The sequence below is a fragment of the Andrographis paniculata genome, unplaced genomic scaffold (genome assembly GCF_009805555.1).
Source record: "Andrographis paniculata isolate CXL003 unplaced genomic scaffold, ASM980555v1 Contig43END, whole genome shotgun sequence".
NCBI lineage: Eukaryota > Viridiplantae > Streptophyta > Magnoliopsida > Lamiales > Acanthaceae > Andrographis > Andrographis paniculata.
Window position 1 is genome coordinate 968,243 of NW_026137577.1, and position 21,946 is coordinate 990,188.

A 21,946-nucleotide genomic window follows, 5' to 3' on the forward strand; every position below is an offset into this window, starting at 1 on the left:
TAAATTATATATTATATTTTTATATTTATCCTTATCGATATTTATTCATTTAACAATCTTTTTAATCATAATCAACATATAAAATAGGAATAAGATTTATCCCAAAATATTAATTTCTTAATTCCAAAATATTATAAAAATATTATATGCTATAATAATATTATTTTATACACTCTAAAATCGGGGTATTACAGCACCCCTATTATTTTATCAACGGATTAATTTTATTATTTAAAATGAAATATATTTTTTCATAATCTGCTAAATATTTATAAGTATCTTTTTAAAATACAAATTCGAATATGAGTGACGTTATATGTACATATATATTATATCTTATAAATACGAGTTTGTACGGATCTGCCACTTGAAAAGTCTATCTTGCCCCTCATTTAAAAAATAACAATTTAGCCCTTAACCTACCTTTGTACTGGCTTGAAAAGACGTTTTGGAACCGTCGTCAGCAACCGCCGTCAACCGCCCAAGACGAAACCGACCGAGGACCAACCGACCAGATCAACCGACCGAGGACCTTCCGACTTGCCTATCCGACCGCTAACCAACCGACCTGATTATCCGACCGAGGACTAACCGACCAAACCAACCGACCGAGGACCTTCCAACCTGCCTATCCGACCGCTAACCAACCTACCTGACCATCCGACCAACCGACCTGAGCGCAAATTTTTCTCATTTTCCACCCAACTTCGTGTCTAACTTCCTTTAAGATCCTGTTATCCTTATTTTTATTATTATTATTATTATTTGTGCGTAACAATTATCAAAGTTGAAATATCCTTGCTATTTTTGACATTTCAAAACTCATAAAGAGATGCAGGGTCACCCTTCTTATCTCAGTCTATCCGCCTGCGGACCAGCTGACTTGCCTATCCGACTGCAGACCATCATCAGACCTGTTTGTCCGACCGCTAACCATCTTACCGAGGACCAGCCGACCATACCAACCGACCGAGGACCTTCCGACCTGCCTATCCGACCGCTAACCAACCGACCTGATCATCCGACCGAGGACCAACCGACCGAGGACCTTCCGACCTGAGCGCAAATTTTTCTTATTTTCCACCCGACTTCGTGTCTAACTTCCTTTAAGATCCTGCTATCCTTATTTTTATTTTTATTATTATTATTTTTTGTGCGTAACAATTATCAAAGTTGAAATATCCTTGCTATTTTTGACATTTCAAAACTCATAAAGAGATGTTGGGTCACCCTTCTTATCTCAGTCTATCCGCCTACGGACCAGCTGACTTGCCTATCCGATCGCAGACCAGCCGACCTACTTTATCCGACCGCAGACCATGAGACCTGTCTGTCCGACCGCTAACCATCCGACCGATGACCAACCGACCAAGGACCTTCCGACCTGCCTATCCGACCGCTAAACAACCGACCTGATCATCCGACCGAAGACCTTCCGACCTGCCTATCCGACCGCTAACCAACCCATCTGACCATCCGACCAACCGACCTGACCAACCGACTTAAGCACAAATTTTTCTCCTTTTTCATCCGACTTCATGTCTAACTTCCTTTAAGATCATGCTATCCTTATTTTTATTATTATTATTATTTTTTGTGCGTAACAATTATCAGAGTTAAAATATCCTTGCTATTTTTGACATTTCAAAACTCATAAAGAGATGCAGGGTCACCCTTCTCATCTCAATCTATCCTTCTGCGGACCAGCTGACTTGCCTATCCGACCGCAGACCAGCCGACCTACTTTATCCGACCGCAGATCATCAGACCTGTCTGTCCGACCGCTAACCGTCCGACCGAGGACCAACCGACCGAGGACCTTCCGACCTGCCTATCCCACCGCTAACCAACCGACCAGACCAACCGACCGAGGACCTTCCGACTTGCCTATCCGACCGCTAACCAACCCACCTGACCATCCGACCAACCAACCTGACCAACCGACCTGAGCGCAAATTTTTCTCCATTTCCACCCGACTTTGTATCTAACTTCCTTTAAGATCCTGCTATCCTTATTTTTATTATTATTATTATTATTATTATTATTATTATTATTATTTTTTGTGCGTAACAATTATCAAAGTTGAAATATCCTTGCTATTTTTGACATTTCAAAACTCATAGAGAGATGCAGGGTCACCCTTCTTATCTCAATCTATTTGCCTGCAGACCAGCTAACTTGCCTATCCGACCGCAGACCAGCCGACCTACTTTATCCGACCGCAGACCATCAGACCTGTTTGTCCGACCTGCTGACCATCAGACCTGTCTGTCCGACCGCTAACCATCCGACCAGACCAACCGACCGAGGACCTTCCGACCTGTCTATCCCACCGCTAACCAACCGACCGAGGACCAACCGACCAGACCAACCGACCGAGGACCTTCCGACCTGCCTATCCGACAGCTAACCAACCCACCTGACCAACTGACCAGACCAACCGACCGAGGACCAACCGACCTGACCAACCGACCTGAGCGCAAATAATTCAATTGTATTTTTGTTTTACAGTTTATATTTCAAATAAATAATATTTCACTACATTACATTATAGAATAGTCGCGCGGTATACCGCGCGCAAGAGCGTGTTCTAGTATATATATATATAAAGTCGTCCTCAATTAGCTCGGGTGTCTACATATTTTCAGCGACTGAGGAATAATATACTCCTTACATAATAAATAATACAACTAAAAAAAAAAAACAGAATCCGTAATTAGCTGGACCATCAAAGACCGAAACATCTTGGACATCTAACCAAATGTAGATATTTTAAAAACTTTGGCCTTATTCATTCATAATATTGTTGAATGGTATTTTCAACATCATAAAGGAAAATCCGAAAATGTTATCGAATTTGAATAAAATCTATTTGTAGAGCAAAAGTAGTAATTACATTAAAATAAAGGGTGACCCCCAACAGAGAATTCGTAATTAATTTTTATATGATTGAAGATCCCTTATCTGAATTTCTCTGAATCATTAAATAATTTCGAAGGAAACGTTTCAAAACGTCACCTGGTTGGTTACCGCAACTGCCATCAACCGCCCCACACATTAATCCCCAACTGACACGTGTCTTAAACGTCCTACCAACCGTTCCTGTCTGTTATCGAATTCAACTGCTTGTCCGACCATCCCCGTAATGCCCTGTCTCTTTAAACGGACAACTGACCAACCGACCGCCTAGCCGCCGATCCTTCCGTCCAGAGAAACCCTTGGCCTCTTAAATGGACTGCTAACCAACTGACCGCCTCGAGAAACCCTTAGCCATCTGATAGGCCCAATGACGGGCCCACATCTTCTCTTATTTTGGGTAATGATTATAAATTTTATACTCAACAACTTGTCCCGCCGCCATCTGACTTCCAAACGTCACTCTTCGATCGCCGTATGACATGACGTTTGGGAGTCTGCAACCTATGTAATAGTGCCGGCCTGACTTTGCTTCCTATCACATCAATGGGGTTTTAAATACCCCATTTTGAAATCATTACCCTTTATTTCCATTAAAAACTTTTCCATCAATTTCCTTCATTTCACGCATACATTATCGCGAACAATTTCCAGAAAAACCTCTTATCTTCTTCGCTGTTGCTACCATCTCCTTTTTGCAACTCTCAATCCATGGCGAACCAATACGCACCTGCACTTCATTTTGATGGAACCAACCCGGAGGTATCGTTTGTTGCATCGAAGGTACTGACTCCAACCATCCGCCCATACTGCACTACTCCTGAGGATTCCAGTCGGATGAGGGAGGTACTTGAAGCAGGAAACCCCCTCGCCATCAACAATCCCAACTACAATGCTATTCGTATCAACGAAAGCATCAAAACACACCTGACCGACCTCAAGGACCCCTACTACACCTGGTACAACAAAGTGGCGGAGCGTTTCCAGGAGCAATGGAAGCGTCAACACATCGACCAGGCCATATCCCTTTCCACGCTTCAATTTCATTTGCACGAGAAGGTGCTCTTGGCGATGTCGGCCTTCTAGCACTCAGAGATGGGGGTCTTCTTTCTGCTAACAGGCCCTATTGGCCCGAGTCTCATGGATGTGGCCATGATCGCCCATCTTCCCATCGTGGGTGAGGACCCAGTGATGGGAGTCCTAGATGGGCAGGAGCCATAAGTGGACCATCTGGGTTGGTCCTTAGCTGGAGTAAAAGAATGGGGCTGGACGAAATTCACGACCAACCAGCAAGGAGCAGCAGGGACCCCCGTGACCGACCGCGAACATGTTGTCTTCCTCCTCTTTTGGCTATATAGGTATATCATAGTCTCCCCCTCCAAATGCGTCATTTCTTCTCATCTTGATCTAGCTATCCATTTAGCTTCAGGTCGTTTCTTTTCCCTTGACACTTTTTTCCTTGTCAATCTTTTTGAAGGTCTTTCTAGGGTTAGCACCCGCCTTATAGATAGTGATAGTAAAAAATTAGATACCGCCGCATCAGGCCCTTTTTGGTTCCTGGAACTTTGGTTCCGTCTTTATTTTCCCAACGCGTTCAAACTTGGTTGTCCGTCCATCACTCCAACACCCGACCATTCTTCGGGATTAGCCCTTAACCGACTTTGCCTAGGTCACGGCCACCTCCAATCATCCGACCCCATCATCTCTTCCATCCTAGCCCACGACCGCAGCAACTCCCGTTTTTATGTATATAGGAAGTATGCTTGCTATGCGGTCGGTCTCTTCTGGCCTTTTCATGTGTCTTCACCCATGGCCGAACCTGACCCTCTTCCTCATCTGACCTATTCTTTCTCCTGGGATTCTGCCCTTAAACCCAGGTCTTTATTTGTTAGTAAAAAATTTGATAAAAAAGGCCACAAATCATTTTATACTTTTAGTTATCAGCCCCAATTTTTGGCACGCTAATTCGGCTGTCGCCAAGGTTTACCTGGCCCCATCGCCCGTCCTCACCTAATACCTCAAAGCCCGGACGGGCGATTCATACCCGAACTAATTCCTTCTTACCTTGCCCAACTCACCACTTACATAACTTCCAACTCTTACATTCCTTTCCATTCCTCTCCCGAGACCGTTGAGACCTTCCGCGAATGGTGGTCGGTCACGTGAGCTCTACTTGCCCCGGAAAAGGATCGGTTGCTGGGTGTTCTCCTGCCCCAGCCTGCCTTGATGTTAGGGGCGGCGCAACCTGTAAGCGTCCGAAGAAAGATAGCCGCCCCGGGTGCCGGATCAAGTGTTCCAAAGAGGAAGAGAAAAGCTTCCCAGATCCAATCAGTCCCAATTTCTGAAACAGACCAACAAGCCGCCGAGGACTACTTATTGGCTTGGATGCCAACAAGGATCCGGCCCCATCTAGGTATGCTCAAAAGTTTTTAATCACTTTGATATATCCTTAACTTTCTAACTTATATTCTTCTTCATATTAGGTCCGACATCGGCAACACCAACCGACCAGCCGACTCCAGCCCCGGCCGACCAACCAATCCTGCCAACGGATCAATCCCAAGTAACTGACTCATCTTACAATTTTTCCTCATATTCACAACTATTCATATATTGACTTATGTTATTTCTCCGTAGGCCCTTCCCATCCGAGTCCACACACCGCTGCTTGCTTTGCCGATGATCAGTCGGGAGGGGAACCCGACTAGGAGGCAATCCCTTCCCTCTCTGCCGGTGAGTGGTCGGGAAGGGGCCCCGACCAGGAGACAATCTTTGTCAGCACCTCCAAGAGATCCAGTAAATTTTCTAAACACCCAACACTTAACCACTTTCCATACTTAGAATAGATATCTAATATACTTATTGCAGACGCCACCACCAACCGAACCGGAGGTAGCAGCAGCTTCGACAGATAGAGAGGCAACTGTTGTACCGCAGGCCGTACTGCCAGCAGAAATTGCGGAATCTTCTTATCTAAGTGAAGAGCCAACCGCCCCTGCTGCAACTGCCCCCGTTGTAGTCGCCCCTATCACAGCTGCTCCTGCTGTAGCCGCCCCAGCTGCGGCTGTCCCGGTTGCAGCCGCTCCTGTTGCAGCTGCCCCGACTGCGGCCATCCCAGTTGCAGCCATCCACCACCGGAGGTGGCAAGGCGAGCAGCAAAACCGTCTGTTGCCATCCGTCCGAGGGCCCCCCACTTGTCGTAGAAGAAATTTCTTCTTCTGAGTCGGAGACCTCTGTTAACCTGGTAGGGTCTTTAAACATTTCTTTCATTACTGTATACCAATTCTATCAAGCACTAAATACTTCATATTTTAACTTCAGGGCCCCAAGTCAGCCCCGCAAAGACCTTTGTCAGCGGCCGAAGAGTCGGTCATTGCAGTACCAACCGCCCGACCTCCCCGACCGATGGCAATCCTTGCGCCCTCTGTAACCACGGTCCGTCAAGAAGTAAGTAAAACCTCACAAGTATTTCTTACCATTCATCATCTTCATCAAACTTAAACATTTGAACTTCTTCTTAGCAACATTTTGACCTAGCCCATTTGTCGGCCATTCCGATTCCGGCGGACATCCGAGCCACCTTTGCTCAGGCCATCAACCGTCTCTTCTCCGACTTGGGATCAGACTCCTTTGGGAGTCTTATTCAGGCGGTTGGTGGCCTATTATTTAAAACGTCTTCGGAATCGGTGGCCGCCACAATTCTTCATCGGCTGATGGAGAGGTTAACTGAGCTTTGAAACGACATCCTACTCACCCGACTCCTATCAGCCGAACCGTCCCAGCCGAGCTCAGATCAAAAAAATCTGGAGGCTTCCTTGGCCAAAACCAGGGAATCCCTTCAGCAAGCCTCCGGAAGGTTGGACGGCCTCCTCAACGCCAAGACTCAAATAGATGAGTCAATCCAAAAGAATGAGGAGGAATTATGGGCGCTTCGTCAAGAGCAGTCCATTCTGGAGGGCCACGTGGCCGACGAGCAGCGTCTGATTGAAGGATATCAGAAGAACAAGGCCAACTTGGATCAAGAATTGAAAATTCAAGCCCAGTCTCAATTAATTAAACGATATCAAGCGGCTGCTGACAACCGACGCCTATCCAGGGCCGAAGACAAATGGTCCCAAATAAAAATTGCCCTGGGGCCCCTTATATAAATCTTTTATGTAAATTCTGACTTAGTAAACAATTTCTGTTTTCCTATTGACAAGGATCACTTTCCCTATTCTGAACCCCCATGAACCAAATTAACCTCATTTCCCTTATAAAAATCATCGCCCCTTATGATATAACAAACAACTTCAAAAAATCAGAAATCAGGACATACATGAAGTATTAATTAAGATGTCACAACATCAGCCTCATGTTCCTTAAAAAAACTGGGAAAGTGCCATTCAACCCTTCTTTGTGGGTAACCATCATGTTGGTGGTCATGCCGAAGACTTGTTACACATACTCAAGCAACTAGATTTCAAATTCAGATATTCTCAACGAGGAAGGAAAACCATTCATCGTGTCATTCACCTGATGGAAAATGTCCTGGGTGGATACGAAACCCTTCGTGACATCCTAAGCCGCCTTTTTGATATTGATCATCATATGGACTTAATTGAACATCATGTGACAGCTATACTTTAGGATCTTGGTTGGGATCACATATTTTCCAATCAACGCACAATTTTTTCAAGATTACACACTCTTGTTGACCGTGAATGCCGGGCCATAATAGACATGAAAGCTCATACCAATCACGATTTAGAAGAAATGCAAAATCAATGGGAACAATACCGACCTGATTTAGAAGACCTTCTTGATGAGGAACCAGAGTTAATTTTCAATCACTGGGATGAAGATTCTGATTCAGAAGACGGAGGTCCCCCGCATATATCAATATCTGATAATGAAGGAACCCTATCTTGGGTTCGAACCCTTTATGTTTGGGTTCTGAATAAAATCTCTTGTTTTATGCATTCTTCTTATCTGAAAAGGCAGAAAAATACCTCTTCACATATCTAGCATTGATACGATAATGTACTCTTTTACCTTCTTGATTTATTATAATAAAGGCACCATTTCCAATTTCCTTATGAATAATAAATGGCCATTCCCAGTTCGGAGACCATTTTCTTAATTGATCAATCTTCTTGTACGTAGGTAGGATGGTCTTCCAAACCAAATCTCTTTCTTGGAAAGTCCTATAAAGGACTTTCTTTCCTTAATATTTTGCCCTGATTCCATGCTGCCTTACAATCTGATCGATTGCATGGAGTCGGTTAACATCCAGATTTTCCAATTGCTGCAACATAACTTGCTGATATTCTTCAGTGAACTCTCCAGTAGTAAAACTTGTACATCCCGATGATACCTGAATTTCGGCTGGCAACACAGCATCCTGCCCAAAAGTAAGTTGATATGGTGAAAACCCCGTCGCCGAACTTCTGTTATTCATGTGTGCCCATAAGGCCTGAGGTAATAGCAAATGCCACTTTCTTGGATTCCCCTCAACCATTTTCTTTATGATTCCAATAATAATCTTATTGGTTGTCTCTCCCTGTCCATTAGCTTGGGGATAATAAGGCGAAGAATGATTTATCTGAATACCAAATTCTGCCAAGAAACTTATAAACTTTTCCCTAGTGAAAACTAAACCTTGGTCAGTGGTTAAAGAATGCGGAATGCCATACCTATAGATGATCGGATTCAACACAAAATTAATTACCAAAATCCACGTTTTTTAAAGCAACCGCCTCTACCCATTTGGTGAAATAGTCTGTTGCAACCAAAATAAAACAATGGTGTTTGGATGAAGGAGGATGTATTTTGCCAATGATGTCCATGGCCCAGGACTTGAAAGGCCATGGTTTTACCATAGCTTGCAATTCAATAACTGGCAAATGGTTCAACTGTCCATGCTTTTGACATTCTTGATAGCCTCATGCAGATTGTATACAATCTTAAAAAATATTTGGCCAGAAGAAACCCAAACGGTGAATAGCCCATCTCATATTCAAACCTGCTTGATGTGCTCCGCAGGTCCCGCTATGTACTTGTGTCATAACTTCCAAAGCTTGCTTAGACCCCAAACATCTTAAAAGTAATCCTTTGAATGTCCTTTTATACAAGAATCCTTCTATCAATTGGAATCGTAAAGCCTTTAAACGTACCCCTATCGGCACATTTGCTCCCGGATTTTGTAGATGCATGACGATTTCTGTCCTCCAATCGGTCCCATCTTCTGTTCCCGACTCGATCTCTGCACAGATCTCTTTCGGGATTCCTTTATATGCTTTTTTGAGCTAACTCATCTACATGTTGGTTTTCTTTTCTAGGGATGAATTCAATCATCACCTCTGAGATTTTTTATAACAATCGATATACAACATCCCTGTATCTGCGTAGATGAGGATAATTGCAAACATATTGTTTGGTTACCTGATTGATTACCAACTGAGAATCTCCCCTTATGACTACCGACTGAACATTCCTGGCTATTAAAGCTTCCAATTCCAGGATTAGGGCCTCATATTTTGCTGAATTATGGGTCATAGCTTCTAATTGAAGTTGTAATCTGATCTTTTGGCCATCTGGTTCCTTTAACAAAACCTCTGCACCTGATCTATTTCCAGAAGTAGAACCATCGAAAAACATTGACCAAGTTCGGGTACTCACATAAGATATGCATCCGATCTATTCTTAATTATCTCCTGAGAATTCTGCCAAAAAATCTGCTATTGCTTGACCTTTGACCGCCTTTAACGAAGAATGTTGCAAAGCGAAACGAGCCAATTTAATGGCTCATTTCATAAGTCTGCCCTGTATGGTAGGTCTCTGCAAAAATTAATTTGATAAGATCCACCTTTGAGATAACTTATATTCTCCTAGGCAGTATATAATGCTCAAGTTTGGTGCATGTGAACACTAATGAGTAACACATTTGTTCTGGCATAGTATAATTTAATTCTGGTCCTGCAAGAGTCTTACTCAAATAATAAATTGCCTTTTCTTTACCATCATCACCATACTGTGCTAGTAAGCAGCTGACTACTTCGTGTGTATTTGCCAAATAAAGCTTGAGGGGCGACCTTCCTTAAGAGGTATTAATACTGGAGGTTGAACCAAGGCTTGCTTTATAGCATCTAATGTTGTCTGCTGGTCTGGTCCCCATTCAAAACCGTCCGCCCCAGTTTTCAACAACTTAATGATTGACCTACCCTTTCCAGAAACATTAGCAATGAACCTCCTTAGATAATTCACCTTGCCCAAAAGACTTTGTACTTCCTTAACCGTCTTGGGTGGTCTGATAGAATTGCTTTGGCTTTGTTGGCCTCAATTTCAATTCCTCTTTCATGCACCAAAAAACCCAAGAAACTTCCAACTGATATACCAAAAGCACATTTAGTTGGATTCATTTTCATATTGTACCTCTTCATTCGGTTGAAAGCATCTTTTAGATCTTTCAAGTGATGATCGAAAGCGGCAGATTTAATGATAACATCATCAATATAAATCTCCATGGATTTGCCAATGAGGTCATGAAAAATCGAATCCATGGCCCTTTGATAGGTTGCCCTAGCATTCTTTAATCCGAATGGCATGACTGTCCATTCGTAAATACCTAACGCTCCTGGACACCTGAAAGCCGTCTTATGTATATCATTTTCTGCCAAAAAGATTTGATTATAGCCTACATAACCATCCATCAGACTGAGGATTTTATGCCCTGCTGCTGAATCAATCAGCATATCGGCCATAGACATCACATATTCGTCTTTAGGAGTGGCTATATTAAGATCCCGGAAGTCAATATATATTCTGATCTTACCATTCTTTTTAACCACTGGTACGATGTTTGACAACCATTTTGCATAACGGGAAGGCCGAATAAAGCCAACTTAAAGAAGTTTCTAGATTTTTTCTTTGATTTGAGGCATCAAATCAGGGCTCATTCGCCTCGGAGGTTGCTTGTAAGGTTTAAAACCTTCTCTAATAAGCAACCGATGCTCTATTAGACCTCGTGTCAAACCAGGCATTTCTGAATAATCCTAAGCTAAACAATCAATATTATTCTTAATAACCTCAAGTTTCCTTACCCGTTGTTCTTTAGACAAGTATCCACTTACTCTGACCATTTTTGGAACCAGGTAGGTTCCTATATTGAACTCCAACAAAGGGTCTTGAGCCGAAAAGGTCGGCTCTGTCTTTTCTAGCAAATCTGGCCACCGAAATTGTTCATCCTCCTAGTGATGAACATCACATATCTTTTTAATTTTTCTTTCTGCCTGGTGAATCTATAACCCTTCCTTGGGTATTAATATAAAAAAAAAACCCTTCCTTAGGTATTCACTAGCCAGAAATGCCTGAGACATCGGGGGTAAGTGACTGGAGTAAAACACTGGCTCTTCAGCCTTTTCCGACGCACAAAAAAGGTTGTCATTTGCTTCCATTTTAAATACTTGATTACCCTCCCAAAACATTAATTGTTGATGCAGAGATGATGGCACACATTATGATGCATGTATCCAATCTCGTCCGAGTAGCACTTAATATGTAGTATCTGCATCCACTACAAAAAATACAGAAGAAATTGTTTTTGGTCCAACTTCAATTGGGGCTACCATCATACCTTCTGGTTTTTTTCGGTTTCCCTGTAAAACTGGTCATCTCGAAATCCACCGGAGACAAATCGTGAATTTATTTCCCTAACTTCTTGAGGGTCTTTAATGGCATAACATTAAAAACAACTCTGTTATCTATGAAAACCTTCGTGACTGGTTTCCCACAAATGTGTGCGTTAATATACAGAGGCTTCAAATGAGATGTTGTTCCTTCTGGGATAAGAGAAAAAACTATCGGAGGAATTTCTGACTGAAAATCAGGATCTGAAATCTTTGCTCATTCTGGTTCCTCCATAGAACCATCCACCAAACTCGCCCATAAAGGTTCTTCTTCAATCCAATGAACTTCTGTCATTCGGCAAGGGACTCGTGGACCTAGGCGAGATTTGACAGATCTTGGGTATACTTCCGTTGTACGAAATTCTTCTCCCCGTTTCCAAATTGGAATGTTAGTGATTCTAAACGGAATTCTTCAAGAGATGGATTAATGTTAATCCGTTTACAATATTGACATCTGACACCTTCAACCTTTTCGTATGATGCCTCTTTATTCCCTTTCTGTACGGACCAGTTTTTTGCCGGATCATCGGAAACGACTTGGAGATTGTTCGGCTGTTTTGTTGAAGGAACTTCTCTTTTCCCTTTCCTGTACCTTGCAGCGTACCTGCGTTTGGCATTACAAATTTGGGTACGATTCATACCTGGAAATCAAGGATCGATGTCAACTGGTAAAGGTTTTTTATTTTGAACCCAATTGTACCCGACCAAGTCGGTTCTTCTAGTCGGATGATCTTGAACCAACACTTGTTCCTTTAATTCCACATCAAAAGAACCGTCTTGCTTATCCTATTTTTCTGTTACTGGCTTTTCATATATCTTGAATCTTTCTTTCTGTTGGCAGTTGTTTGACTGATATATTCTTCTTGGTTTGGGAATTGCTCGCACGTCTACCATTGTTGTCGTTACTTTTGGGAACGGCTGTTGTTCTACACCCAGAGTGATATACTTGAGCCGTCCTACCTTGATGGCCATTTGAATTTCCTTTCGGAAGTGTGTGCATTGGCTTGTATTATGAGTAAAGGAATTATGCCACTTACAGTACGGTCTTCCTTTGATTTCTTCTTAGTGGCCAATCTTTGACCTTTTGGAATTCGAATATGTCCATCAGTCAATAGAATATCAAAGATTTCGTCAGTCTTTGAACTATCGAATGTAGGTTGATCTCTTCCCTCAGTTCCTGACAATGGTTTCAATTTGGAGCACACATAAGGCTTTTCAAAGATGATTTCAGCTGCCATTTCTTCCATTTGATAGGGTTGTATGTTTCCGTTTCTATACTAGCCATTTGTTGAACTTTATTACGCTTGAAATTTTGATCATTTTCTCTGAAGAGAGATTCTAAACGTCCAGCCTTGGATGCGAGACTTGCCAGATCTTCTACGTCATGTGCAGTAAATGCCTCTCTTAACCGTACATGCATATTACAGACCACTAAATTGGTCATGTCATTCTCATTAATTATTGTGGGACATCGCCCATTCATCAAACGTACCCTTTTGATAAACTGCGAGGCTGATTCTTTTGGAACTTGCTTCATTTCCAACAAATCGGTAAGGGAGACGGTTGGCAAAGGGTTGAAGAATCTAGCATGGAACGCCATCTCTAAGCCTTCCCAAGTTTGTATTTGTCCAGGTGGTTAATTGATAAACCACGAAAAAGCTGTCCTAGTAAGAGACAAACCGAACAGTTGCAGTTTATAAAAAGGATTATTACCGATCTCTCCTAATTGCGCCGTGAAACGACCCACATGTTCTATGGTGGAAGATCCATCTTCTCCTGAGAAAGAATGAAAGTCGGGTGGCCGATAATTCCTTGGGAGAGGGTAATCGTTAATGATCCTTTCTAGAAAAGGTCTTTGATAGGCGGAGCGGTTGGCCACGTGGGGATTCATGCCGAAATGAACCCTTAGGACATGTGCAATTTCTTCAGGATCCAAACGAGGGTGTTGATGATCAGAGATATGAATAGGATCAATCCTCCTTTCCTATCTTCCCTCACGATGTTCGGCTGAGTGTTATCAATTCTTGGCCCCAAAGGAACATTATTTGGGAAAGTTAGAGGAGTCTTTCCCCTATCTGCTCGATTGGGAGCAGTGGCACTAGGAACTGTACTATCGACATATGACGGCCCTGCAAATGTTGGTCCCGGAAAAGTTGCCTGAAAGCGAGAAGGTGACAAGGCTGGGGGAGTGCTTGAATGTAATGTGACCTTGGACAACGCCTGATCCAGTATGTTCTGCATTAAATTCTGTTGATCATGCAATATTGTTTGTATGGTAGTTATCTGTTGATTTTTCAATTATTGAACATAAGTCAACCATTCAGGCTATACTTGAGACGTCCCTCATGTGGTAGGAACAACTGTAGTTGGATTTGATGTCATTGCAGAAACTCCGACACCGGTGGTGTTGGTTATTGGGTGCCCGCCGTAGTATTTCTACTAATAATCCGCCCGGAACGCAAACGTATGAAGTCGTTGTTGAAAGTAGGATTAACTATCTTGCTTTCTCTCCCAATGTGATCGCCAATTTGTTGAATGGTTTTTTCAACAACACAAAGTAAAATCCGAAAATGTTATCGAATTTGAATAAAATCTATTTGTAGAGCAAAGTATTAACTACATTAAAATAAAGGGTGACCCCCAACAAGGAATTCGTAATTAATTCTTATATGATTGAAGATCCCTTATCTGAATTTCTCTGAATCATTAAATAATTTCTAAGGAAACGTTTCAAAACGTCACCTGGTCGGTTACCGCAACTGCCATCAACCGCCCCACACATTAATCCCCAACTGACACATGTCTTAAACGTCCTACCAACCGTTTCTGTCAGTTATCGAATTCAACTGCTCATCCGACCATCCCCGTACTGCCCTGTCTCTTTAAACAGGCGGCTGACCAACCGACCGCCTAGCCGCCGATCCTTCTGCTCAGATAAACCCTTGGCCCCTTAAACGGACTGCTGACTAACCGACCGCCTCGAGAAACCCTTAGCCATCTGATAGGCCCAATGACGGGCCCACATCTCCTCTTATTTTGGGTCATTACCCTAATTATAAATTTTATACTCAACAAATATATATTTTTAAATATTTCATTAAATATATAGGGTGTATTTGTTTTGTTACGATGTTGAAAAGTAAAATTTTTGTTGTAAAATATAAAAAAATTATGTAAAAAATATAAAAATAATAAATATATATAATATATTAATCTTGTTAAGAAAAGCGTACGACAAAATAATAGAAATAACAAAACTCTTATATTATCTCCTATAAAACATAACATTAAAACAAAATTGTTTATAACTTCATTGTGATTACGAAAGTCAACGTAAATTCGTTTACTTTAAAAATTGCGTGACGTTCTCTTATACTTTCAAAATTTTGGTATGAAATCTCTTTATAGTTTCGAAACTCAGCGTAAATTTCCAATTTACTTTAAAAATTGCATGACGCCCCTTATACTTTAAAAAATATTGCATAAAACCCCTGTCATACAAAAAAATATATATAAATATGAAACTATATTCTCATAACACAAAAGAGGTTTCATAGTGGTGGAGTTTTATGTAACGTTTTTTAAAATATAAGAGAACGCCATGCAATTTTTAAAGCACATAAAATTTTACGCTATATTTTAAAACCACCGGAGAATTATAAATAATTTTACTTAACATTAAATCATATTTCACTATTTTCAATGTTTTCCTAGAATTCCAAAAACTTGTATTTTATTATCATCCTAACCAGGTGTACATGAGATTTGTTCACTTAGCTTTTTTAAGTAAGTGATTCTCATAAATATTATTAAAAGATACAACATATACATATTAATATAATATATATTATATCTATTCACAAAAAATTAATAATTAAATAAAATTATTTTTATATTATTAATATTATTTTCCAACCCTTGCATCTAAAAAATACAAAGTAAATAAACTCTATAGCTTTGTTATTTTAACAAAAATTGTCAACACATTTTTCTAAAAAGGAATAATGTATTATGTACTTTTTATTTTTATATTAGTTATACAATTCTTATCAAAAATTATATAAAACAAACACACTATTATATTTTCCCCCCAAATATTACAATCACATCAGAAACACTCAAAATCCTTTATTCATTATAAAAATAAAAATAAAAATCCTCTATTCATATTTATCATTCAATAAATAAATACTATATTTTATACATTCAATTTTTTTTTTTATAAAATTAATTTATATTAAATCATAAATTAATCATAAAAAAATTTCATCTTTAGGTAAAATAATTCATGTGAATTCGAAAAAATAAAATAAAAATAGTGATATAAATTAAAAGATAATTTAAAATATTTTTAAAAATTTAATTAGTAATTAATAATAAAAAAAAATAATATTAAATAAAAAATAATAATTAAACGTTAAAATATTTACTTTTTGCTATAATTATAAATTAGATAAATTTAACCCAACGAAAAAAAAAAACTTAAAATTCAACTTAAAATTCATAACCAAATGCACCTAAGTCGTTATTCCATTCCATTGTAAGGCATTCACATCTAAAGATCAAATCCAAGACTCGAAGTGTGTTTGAGAAAGAGAAATTATGTGTTCGTTTGGAGGATTGGATTTAAATTTAACTATTCATCCAATTTTTTTCCCTTAAAAACATCGAATCAAACACCTATTTTTTATTTTTTATATAATACTAAAAATCAATTTTTCATTCAAAACATCACATTAATACCTATTTATATCATATCATACAATTATTCAAATTCAAAATTTTTACTATTTACATCATACAATTATTGAAAGATTTTTTTGGATACAAAAATTTAATTTCGCACATCTACCCAACGTTTTGAAAGAATATTTTTATTTTAATTTTAGTTATTTCTTATTTATTCTTAAAATTTAATTATTTATTTTATTCATATAAATATATTTTTATAGCAGTATTTATTAATTATTTTTGATATATTTAATTTTATTAAATTATTTTTTTATTTTTTTAAATTTAAAATAATAATTATTATTAATTATTACATATAAATTATTTTATTTATAAAATATATAAATATTTAAAATTAAATCAAATAAAAAAAACAAAAATTATTAATTTATTTATATATATATTAAAATGATAATTAATATAATAAAAATATATATAAAAAAATTTATTATTTTATATTTTACATAATTTCAATAAAAAATTATTATTTTTTAATAAAAATAATTTTCTCAAATTTAAATAATAAAAAAAATAAATAAATATTTTATAATATTTTTATAATTTTCAATAATTAGTAACAAAAATTCTCATAAATTTCAAACCAAAATTAACAAAATTAAATATTTAAAAAAATAACATATCAATTTCTTAATAGTCATTTTATGTATAAACAGTGTTTGACTGTTTCACAAAACACACCGCTAATTGAATCAACTAGTGAAAGCAGCTACAGAAGCACCCTTATCCAATTCTTACATGTTAAGAACAAACAAGCAAAGAAACAACACTCGAAAGCATCGAAGCCTCTCGTCTCCTCTCGCAAACTATGGAACCAAAACCCAAACAACAATCTGACATTTTTTATCACCCGCCACACCATATTTAACATAATCGAATCGCACATACACAAACAACACATATCGTTTCAAACTAACTAATGTCGACGAGGCTACTCATCACGTCGACCACACACTACGCTTACGCGCTCAAAATATTTATACGATAGCCCACAAAAATATAAAAGATATAAGCGCGTACCGTGTAGAGGGAAAAGAGTCGCACCGGGTCGTATGTATCCTTAAAACTCCACGCATTCGAATTTTTTTCGCGAAATTCTAAAAACATGTTTTTCGAAAGCCTCGATAAACAATCACCCGTATTGCCCATTTTCCATCGATCAAGAATCGAAAACGAGCCCGTTTAAATCACTCTAAGTATTCCTCAAACGCTCGACCTCCGGCGCATTCGACGAGCGATTTCGCGTTGATTTCCCTGCCGAGCCTCCAAATGTAGTTCAAACCGATAAGCAGCTCGGTAATCGTTCGCTCGGTCTTTTCCTGATTCGCAAAGTAAAGCGTCTGTACGAGAAGCACATTCATTCGGGAAACAAGACTTTGGTGTTCGAAGCTTCTTTCCGACTGCCATCTCACCGTGTTATGTGCGAGAGGAGCTAACCATTTAAGCGTCCCGGAAATTGCGTCGTTCCATTCGGTTGCGAGAACCGTGTCGTAAACCGACGACGTCAGGCTCTTGGCGACGGGTTTCAGTTTCGCTCTCAGGTCTGCTCGGATGCTCGCCGGCAACATGTTGTAGAGATCGTTCCGCGCATCATTTCCGATCAAATGCGGCGACGCCGCGAGCTTCTCGATCAAAATTATAACGTTTGCATAGTGAAGCGCCAACGCCGCCGCACCCAACGTCTCCGGCGGCGGATTCAACACCTTCTTCTTAAAATCGATACCCGAATCCATTTGTCGATTAAAAGTACACACTCCGTCCGAAACTACGGAACAAGATCCAATAAGTGGTCTCGAGACAGTAATTCCTTGTCGTTTCCTTTGCGACGTCTTCTCTTTTGCATCCTCGGATTTATCCCGCCAAAAATTGAAAGGGCTTTTGATCACTTTTGAAATAGGTCTCGATTTCGTCGACGATCTTCCTAAAGGACCCGAGTAAAATCCACCGCCGTTATGTTCTCCACCGATCGGACTTGATGTGATCGTTGAGTTCCCAATAGGACCCGAGTGGAAATTCGCCGCCATATTCTTCGCTCTCGATAGCGGACCTGACGACGAGATAGAACTCCTCAAAGCACCCGAGAATCCGTTGCCGTAATTATCGGACGGATAGACTGACGACTGTAAGAAGACGCTCGAGTGACTATTCCGGTTACAATGACTGTCCAAGATCCGCGATTCTTTAGCTCCGGCACAAGCGACGTTATTAGTACCAAACACATGTCCAATCCTCGCAAACACCGTAAATACGGATCTCGCCAAGAGAAGGATCGTGTAATCGTAAGTTCGACTCCAGAGAGAATTTTCCTTTAGATGCTTCACTTGTTGACGTTTTCGGGCAACTTTCTTTTCATATTCGACCATTGCAATGGTGTCGGGGTGATCACTACCCTTCATTCTTTTCACCGTCTGCTCCAAATCCGCGAGCATTTCCATTTCTTGATACAAATTTGTGTTTGCGACGACGAACCGTTCCATTTTCTTAACTTTCCCGTCCATCTTCTTCCACGAGTATTGCCAGCCGTACACATCGGCGCCAATCTTGATCAAATCGCTGAACGCTCGTTCGAACGTCTTTAATAACGGATCTTCGCATTTCTTAGAAAGCCGGCTCACTGCTTTCGCCACGTGCAGTAAGTTTTCCGTCATCTCCGCGCATATCAACCTAACAATTTCTTCGTCATTCTCCGAAACGAGCTTTTTTACGCCCACAGAATTCGACAACTCGTCCCTTAGCTTCGCAACTTGCTTATCGGACAATGCTTGCCATAAGTGAAGCAGTTTCGTCATCAAGCTTGCGGCCTCGAAAGCCAGCACTGCTATATTCTCCTTGTGGCTGTGAATCTCATGCTTTTTTGATGTCGTAGTCCACAAGTTCCGGAACCATGATTGAGCTACCATGTTTAGATCTTATGATATCTTCAAACAATGTCCAAATCAAAGGCTTAATGCCGATTTCTTTGTCTGAAATAGGAAAAGAAATCGAAACATTCAACAACAAACATCCAACATATATGTTGCATCTTCACTTCAATCTAACAATCACTAAGCATACACTTGCAGTGAACCTCCAAAGCTCAACAATGGCTGAAATAAGAGATACCTAATATTGTATTTGCGATTCAACAGTCGATTTGTTAACCAAAATTGTTTCAAACACCATAAATAACAAAACAACAAAAACATCATTTCCCCTTCAAATTATTCCAATATTGATTCTCCAGTAACTAAACAGTTCCAGAAATAGTTTGTTCGTCTAAAAATACAAAAAAAGGCACAGAAGAATCTAACAAAAGCTTGAACTCAACTTAAAATTCAAAACTAGCAACAAATATTCCTCAAAAAGGAGGTGGAATCGATTATTGATGCTTTCTATTGTTCCAAAATTTTAGCAAAACTAAAGACGAGAGAGTTTCAAATACAACACCTGTTCCAGCTACAAATCAACTCAAATAAATACCAAAAAGAGCAAAATCTACAGTAAAAGAAGCACAAAATGGCATAAACATACATAAACAAGCTACAGAAACACCGGAAAACAAATAAATTAAAAAAATAATAATCAAATGGATTCTTACTGTTGGAGAAGGAAAGCAGAGAGGAGCGCTGCCGTACCTCCTAGGGGCTTATTCAAATCACGAGGAGGGTGTCGTAAAAGCACCAGAAAAAGAGAGGCTCAAAAAATTGCAGAGAAAAAGGAAAAAGAAATTGGAGAGGAGAGAGAAGGAGAGAGTAGAGAGAGAAGGGCACATGGTGAAGCAGAAGGCAGGAGGATGAAGAAGAAAGCCGAAATTGTAGAAAGTTGAGGAGAAAGCGTGTGGAATTTATGGAAACATTTATTGATTTGCTCGCTCACCAGTCTTCTCTCTCTCTCTCTCTCTCTCTCTCTCTCTCTCTCTCTCTCTCTCTCTCTCTCTCTCTCTCTCTCTCTCTCTCTCTCTCTCTCTCCCTCTCCCCTCCATTTTCATTCTGCCACTCACTCAACCTTTCCCCTTCCTTCTTTATGACTGATTATTTTTTTGATATTTCTTAGTCATAATGCTCCACTACTCTCCCTGTCACACTCTAATGCTATTTTATAGTATTATTATTTTAAAATTTTGCCCTAAATTCCTTAACAGGCCACAAGATCATGTATTCAAACGAGGCCCACATAATGAATTTTGGGTTTGTATGTACAATCATATATATACATACATATATATTTAATATATTTTTCCATATACTAATAAATTTTTATTTGTTATTTTAGTTTATTCAAATTAAAAAATTTTATATAATCTTTTTTTTAAGAAAATTAAACTTTGTTTTTCCATTTCTTTTAATATGATTTCCAACATATATATTATATTCTTTAAAAAACTTAACAATCAATATAAATTATTAATTTTTATATTACTTACGTAATTTTTTATACCTTATATTGAAAATAAATTTTCAAATCAAAACACTAAACAAACAAACTCTTAACTGTCAATTAAATACCAAAATATCTCTATTTTTTTATTGTTGGTATAAAATATTGGTTGTATGTATCAAAGATTCGCAGAGAGATCGGACAACCAATCAATTGGTTGTAGGTCTGCAATTCTGCCCATGATGCACGATTCAAAGCCTGATATGTTGGACTATGAAAAGTTTCAAGATGAAATAAAATGTATATCTTATTGTCTATTTGCAGCCAAAGACAAAATAACTTTATCCCTTGAAGTTGCATGCAAATAGAAAGTCAATTATGGACGAATAAAAAGTCTCTCACTCCCGTTCCAAATAAATATCATTTGACTATCATTTTTTCCTAGGATATTTATGATGAAATGGTCATGTCAAAATCCGCCTGATATGCATAGATGCATGTCATAGGATGTGTCTAAATTTATATGACCTTCTGAAAGCTTGTGGTGTCGATTTTTTATTGGCTAAAAGAATGTTTGTATATTCTATATATATATACATACATCCTTGGTTTTATTTTTGTCAAGCTTTTCATTATCTTCTTGGAGATATATTAGGAGAGTGAATCGAGAACTAGGTTGTGTTCTTCTCACATAATATTCTAAGAGAGAAAAACTCAAATCCTATGTCATAATAGTTTGTGTTTCACTTCTTGTTGAAAGGGAGTGTGCTCATTTGTTGAGAGATTTGTCCATGTATTGAGATGAAAAAATCTGGAAAGATTTCGTGCATGTTCTTGAGTGGAAAACCTGCTCGAAGTTGCTGAGTCATGGAGTCAAAGATGACATTTTGAAAGTGTTCTAGCAGTGTTGTGTCAACAAATTGCCATACAGGGGCGGAGCCATCTTAGGACCCAGAGGGTTCGTCGCCCTCCCTCCTCTCCTCCTCCTCCCCCCCCCCTCCCCCCCCCCGAATCACAAATTTAGAATTTTTTTATACCTTAGATTACTAAAAGACCTCAGACATAATTAGATGAAGACAGTGATGTTATTGGTGATTTTGGTTTTCAAAAACCAATTGATAGTTATCATGTGAAAATCTAAGATGAATTAAGGTGGCGATACTTGAGCAATGAACATTGTCAACCATTAGGTCATAACTTTCCACTAAGTGAATATGGTGAGGGTAAAAGGAAATTTAAGAAGCATGGTTCAAAAATT

General features: G+C 39.2%; 1 protein-coding gene across 2 annotated transcripts; it reads right to left on the minus strand.

The window, feature by feature from the left end:
• Positions 1-16,937: 16,937 nt before the first annotated feature.
• LOC127251258 (uncharacterized) lies at positions 16,938-20,321 on the minus strand. Of its 2 annotated transcripts, none has more exons than XM_051274875.1 (2): positions 19,947-20,321; positions 16,938-19,295 (listed from the first exon to the last, which is right to left on the minus strand). In XM_051274875.1, exon 2 carries the CDS (start codon positions 19,230-19,232, stop codon positions 17,520-17,522), a length of 1,713 nt encoding a protein of 570 aa, XP_051130832.1. In that variant the 5' UTR covers positions 19,233-19,295; positions 19,947-20,321; the 3' UTR covers positions 16,938-17,519. The 2 variants fall into 2 exon arrangements, with proteins under 2 accessions (XP_051130832.1, XP_051130831.1); XM_051274874.1 differs by having other exon boundaries at positions 19,910-20,321.
• Positions 20,322-21,946: the final 1,625 nt, after the last annotated feature.

Bases quoted from the DNA above. Each gene is read 5' to 3' on its own strand.
- LOC127251258 (XM_051274875.1), bottom strand. From the start codon at position 19,232: ATGGTAGCTCAATCATGGTTCCGGAACTTGTGGACTACGACATCAAAA.